Source organism: Carcharodon carcharias, chromosome 30 (assembly GCF_017639515.1).
Source record: "Carcharodon carcharias isolate sCarCar2 chromosome 30, sCarCar2.pri, whole genome shotgun sequence".
NCBI lineage: Eukaryota > Metazoa > Chordata > Chondrichthyes > Lamniformes > Lamnidae > Carcharodon > Carcharodon carcharias.
This window is the reverse complement of record NC_054496.1, coordinates 1818679-1824678: the sequence shown is the minus strand read 5'-3', so window position 1 is coordinate 1824678 and position 6000 is coordinate 1818679. Positions and strand designations below refer to the sequence as shown.

Here is a 6000-nt window from a genome sequence, read left to right as displayed (position 1 = left end):
TGTCTCCATGTTGAAGTACCCTCTCTGTTACAGTCTGCTGCCTCTCTCAAGCTGAGAGATCTCTGATTAGCCACCCAGCTTCAAGAGCCTGCCTTTTGCCCTTAATGGGGCAGAAAATCTATCTTCATGCCAATTAATGGGGTTCCCCCATCGAAACCCCCATGACTGACTGTTTCTCTCCCCCTGGGCCAGGTACGAGACCTAGAAACAGTCCCGACTTCTGTTCCCCGTCTCCAGGCCCATCCTGCTCATTAGTCACTATGTGGCAGAATGGGCCTGGTGTGGATGAGGGCTGATTTACTTGTTCAGTTTGGTCTTGTGCACATCATGTATGACTAGTCCCAGCTTACCTATTTAATTAATTAAAATGGTAGAACTTATCTTATAATTAGGCTTAGTGTTCTCTGAACAAATTTGTTAAGTATGCTGGACCTGTCTGCTGATGAATGTGTTACCTCATCCCTTCATTTAGCTACTGATGTCAATCCTGGGATCCTAATTGATTAATAAACCATTACATTTATTGATTAAATCTGAAATAGGCATGCCTTTTTACACAGTCTAAGCAATCTATCATAAACAGCTGACAGTAGTGCTTAAAACTGTGCTGCTTCTTGCATTGAGATCAAATCCATTTGTGAAGTGCTCACTGATGGTAAGCATTGTGTTCAAACTAAAACAGAATTACCTGGAAAAACTCAGCAGGTCTGGCAGCATCGGCGAAGAAGAAAAGAGTTGACATTTCGAGTCCTCATCATCCGCAGTTTTTTGTTTTTATTTATGTAAGCATTGTGTAAGCAGACCTGTGTGAGGTCTGCATCCTTGCTGTCTACCTGCTTCTAGCCCTGTTGTCTGCTGTTTTGTCAGACACTGCTGATCCCTGAAGAAGATACTCCCTCCAATCCTGCAACTACCATATAGGCCAGTTGAAGAGGAGAAGTTACAATCCCCAATCACACAGCAACCACAGAGACTCATGCTTCCTTTAACTGGTTTTATTCAAGCATATGCAAGGGAGCCGCAATCATTCCTAAGATTGAAGACCCAGCTCCCAGATTAATTACATTTCATTACTTTTGTACTTTTTCTTATCATAGAACATTTGAATGCATCCAATCGGTAACCGACACACCAGCCTCATGCTAACTCTTCCAGTTGAGTACATAAACATGTGATTTTGCTAACCAATTATTCTAAAGGAGTATACATAATTATATTATCCAATCAAAATTAAAACATGTACGCAAAGATGTTGGTTCTCACAGCTCAAGACTGTTTATGTTTATCAAAACCCCCTCTTTGTCCATTTTATGTCTTCCCTTATCTAAGCTAAAACCATCTGCCCCCTCCCTATGTGAGAGGGGAGTACACGTAATCTAATTTATGTCTTGCTTGTGTCTTCCAGTCTGACTCTCAAGGCTGTGCAATGTTCATCCGGTAATCTTCAACTCTGAATATGTTTAACAGCCAGGTCTGCCTGGAGGGTTTGTGTTTTTCAGTAAATTCTTTGAGTGTTCTCTTTTAGCATTTTTAATTTCCTGCTAACACATGCATACTGAGATGATTCCACAAGTGACAGTGAATCTATCACCTTTCCCTGATGGCTGTTGTTTACATGCGAGTGTGTACACTGTTGTCAGAATATTTTATAATGTGGAGTATGGTTAAGCAAGCCTGAACTGGTCCTCACTTGAATCTATATAACTGAACTTTGTAGCAGGTGTCACTGGATAGTGGTCAGTAATGGGAATATTGGCTGTTAGTTCCTTTTCTTGGGAAGATGTAAGTGGGGGAGGGTGTAGAGTGTGAAGTTATTGAAAAGGCAGATTATTGGCAAAATGCTCTTGCCTTCGACAGGCCTAGTTTCTGTTCTAGATTAGTTCAAAGTTATTCAGGTAGAATTGAGAACATTTCAGAATACGCACAGCATCTTTGGGATGTGTTTAGCATTGGTCAGTGTGTCAGAGACTTGAGACTCAAAACAGCCTTAACAGTGCTGGTAGAGTTCCTTCAAACTGCTAACCTGTCCCTTCTTTCAGTTGCGGATTGACCTGAAAATTCAGACACTTCCTAATTTAATTTCAGTCACGGTTAGCCATATACAGCCTAAGTGTGTTGAAATTAAAATGGAAAATGTCTGAATTAGCAGGTGTGTCTGTGTCTGAAGACTGAATTCTGAGGGAAGTGGGTTTTGAGGTGAAGTATTTTGATGGAGCTGAGGAATGTGACCTAAAAGAAACTGAATTCAGCTGATTACAGCGAGGAGATTGACTTAGGATGTTTTCATCATTACTAGAAAGTATTGTGAATCCCTGGGCTTTTGGGCTTTCCAATTCTGCTTTCCTGTTCAGTGCTTTTTTTTTATATATAAGCAGCATTGCAGTGCTGGAGAAAGAGGATGTCCCAGAGGGTTCAAGGACAGAATCAATTTGGCTAGAGCTAAGGAATAAAAAGGGCGCAATTACATTGCTCGGTGTAGTGTATAGATCGCCAAATAGTGAGAGGGGCGTAAAAGAATAAACTTGCAGGGAAGTTAGAGAGATGCAGGCATTATAGAATAGTTACAATGGGAGACTTTAATTACCCGAATGTAGACTGGGACAGTGGTAGTGCAAAGGGCGGAGAGGAGATTGTGTTCAGGAAAATTTTCTACAGCAGTATGTGTCCAATTCAACAAGAAAAGATGCACTGTTGGACCTGGTTCTTGGAAATGAGGTGGGCCAAATAGATCAAGTGTCAGTAGGGGAACATTTAGGAGACAGTGATCATTGTATTGTACTTTTTAGGATGATGATAGAAAAGGATGATAGGCAATCCAGAGTAAAAATAATTAACTGGACAAGAGCCGACTTCGATGGGCCTACAACGGAGCTGGGCTAAGAACGGAGCTGGGCCAGATAGACTGGAATGAAAGATTGGCAGGAAAAACTGTAGCTGAACAATGGGCTACCTTCAAAAAAGAATTGGTTTGGGCACAGTCAAGGTATATTCCATCAACAGGAAAAGGTAGGGCAAACAAATCCAAAGCTCTCTGGATTAAAAAGGAGATAGAAATTAAGATAAAAAAAAGAAAAGCATGCTTATGACAGGTGTCAGGTAGAAAATACAATTGAGAACTAAGAGGAATACAGAAGGTTCAGAGGGGAGGTGAAAAAGCTTATTATAGAAGTGAAGAAGGATTATGAGAAAAGGCTGGTAGCCAACATAAAGGGGAATCCCAAAGTCTTCTACAGGCATATAAATAGTAAAAAGGTGGTAAAAGGAGGAGCAGAACCGATAAGGGAATTTACACATGGATGAAGGGGCCATGGCTGAGGTGTTAAGGAGGTAGATGCTACCCAGGCCATGGTGACAGACGAGGAAACTCTGTCACTAGAAGTTTTCAAAATCGATAAAGAGGAAGTGTTGACTAGACCGTAGATACTTAAAGTTGACAGGGCACCGGGACCGGATGAGATGCATCCAAGGATATTGAAGGAGGTGAGAGTGGAAATTGCAGGGGCACTGGCCATGATCTTTCAGTCTTCCCTAGACTCTGGGAGGTGCCAGAGGACTGGAGAACATTACGCCCTTGTTAAAGAAAGGTTGTAAGAATAAGCCCAGCAAATACAGACCAGTAAGTTTAACTTCAGTGGTGGACAAAATTCTAGAAATAATTATTCAGGATAGAATTGGTAGTCACATGGAAAAATATGGGTTGATAAGGAAGAGCCAGCATGGATTTCTCGAGGGGAAATCATGTTTAACTAACTTGTTGAAGTTTTTTGAAGAGGTAACAGAAAAAAGTTAATGAGGATAATACTGTTGATGCGGTGTACATGGACTTTCAAAAGGCATTTGATACAGTACCACACAACTGACTTGCGAGAAAAGTTATTGCTCATGGAATAAAAGGGACAGTAGCAACGTGGATACAAAATTGGCTGAAACATAGGAAACAGAGGGTAATGGTCAATGGATATTTTTGGGGCTGGAGCAAGATTTGTAGGGGAGTTCCCCAGGGGTCGGTATTGGGACCCTTGCTTTTCCTGATGATATATATTAATGATCTAGAGCTTGTGTGGGGGACAATTTCAAAGTTTGCAGATGATATGAAGCTTGGGAGTGTTGTGAACTGTGAGGAGGACAGTGTCGAACTTCAAAAGGACATAGACAAGTTGGTGGAGTGGGCAGATAGATGGCAGATGAAGTTCAATGTGGAGAAGTGTGAGGTGATGCATTTTGGTAGGAAGAACATGGACAAACAATATAAAATAAGGGGTGAAATGTTAAAGTGAGTGCAGGAGCAGAAAGACCTGGGTGTATATGTGCATAGATCATTGAAGGTGGCAGGACAGCTGGAGAGAGCAGTTAATAAAGCATATAGTATCGTGGGCTTTATTAATAGGGGCGTAGAGTACAAGAGCAGGGAGGTTAAGCTGAATTTATATAAGACACTGGTTAGACCTCCACTGGAATATTGTGTACAGTTCTGGGCACCATATTATAGGAAGGATGTGAACATATTGGAGAGAGCACAGAAAAGGTTTACAAGAATGGCCCCAGGGATGAGAAACTTCAGTTATGAAGATAGATTGAAGAGGTTGGGACTGTTCTCCTTGGAGAGAAAAAAGCTAAGAGGAGATTTGATAGAGATGCTCAAAATCATGAGGGTGATGGGCAGTAGATGAGGAGAAGCTGTTCCCATCTGTAAAAGGATCAAGAATGAGAGGGCAGAGATTTAAAGTGATTGTCAAAAGAAGCAAATGTGACGTGAGAAAGTTTTTTCTCAACGAGTGATTTAGGTCTGGAATGCACTGGCTGGAAGTGTGGGTGGAGGCAGATTCAATCAAGGTATTCAAGAGGGCAATAGACGATGATTTGAATAGAAACAATGTACAGGGGTACAGGGAAAAGGCACGGCAATGGCATTAGACCATAATGTTTATAGGAGAGCCGGTGCAGACATGATGGGCCAAAAGGCCTCCTTCTGTGCCGTTAAAATTCTATGATTATGACCATTGTGGACAAAGAATGTTGTAACTTATGATCATCCCTCTGTTGAGCTAACCAAACTGAGTCAGGGCAGTGGGGCTTTGATAGGTGGATGGGACTATCGCCTGTGGTCCCTGTTTCTGATTGCTATTAATGAACTCCTGCTGGAAGTATGTGTTTCGATATGAGGCAAGAACAGGACTGAGCTAGGCTTGGATATCTATCCTTTGTAGTTGACCAGCCTACTAAAACTCATTGTCCAGGCTTTAGGCACTTCAGCACAGGGTCATCGTATGATCAACACCCATAGAACTGTATCCCAGAGAGGAGTGGAGAAAACCACTGGGACAAGATGGGAAAATGCCCTCAAATGTTCTGATATTTACTAATAAACTTAGTCTGAATGTCGGAAAACTGCTGGAGCTGTGCAGCACCCAAAAGGGTTGTTTTCAGATTGCAGAAGCATTTTTAAAACATTTTTGGACATAGTGTTCTTGTTTGCAGCTGCAGACTAGGCATTGAAAAAAACAAAAACCAAAAATACCCAGAAAAATTTTATCTTATTGAAAAAAAGTTTTGTGATGCAGCAATACTGTTTCTGCACTGGGTTACTGGCCCAGGTTTTGCAAGCTTGTCTCCAAGGAGCAAACTCGGAAGGAGGAGCATCGGAGCGTTGAGTATAAATCTAGCTTACCTCGGGGATTCGTGGCCTTGTCTCTAGGGAGCAGACTCGGAGGGAGGACCACTGGAGTGGTGACCTCGGGGCACAGAGTAACTGAAGCCAAACCTGAAAAAGTGGCGTCACAGGAAAGCTGTAATGGGAGTTATGTACAGGCCTCCAAATAGTAGTCAGGATGTGGGGCACAAGATACACTAGGAGATAGAAAAGGTGTGTAAGAAAAGCAAGGTTACAGTGATCATGGGGGATTTCAATATACAGGGAGACTGGGAAAATCAGGTTGGTAGTGGATCCCAAGAAAAGGAATTTGTGGAATGTCTACGAGATGGCTTTTTGGAGCAGCTTGT

At 42.0% G+C, this 6000-nt stretch overlaps 1 protein-coding gene across 1 annotated transcript in view; it reads left to right on the top strand.

Annotated features, from left to right (window-relative positions):
- The first annotated feature begins 1441 nt into the window (after positions 1-1441).
- slc44a2 (solute carrier family 44 member 2) overlaps positions 1442-6000 on the top strand; it is a 230279-nt gene continuing 225720 nt past the window's right edge. The window contains exon 1 of the mRNA XM_041177026.1: positions 1442-1484. Within this exon, the coding sequence (XP_041032960.1) occupies positions 1457-1484 (28 nt within the window). The 5' untranslated portion in view covers positions 1442-1456. The remainder of the gene's footprint in view (positions 1485-6000) is intronic.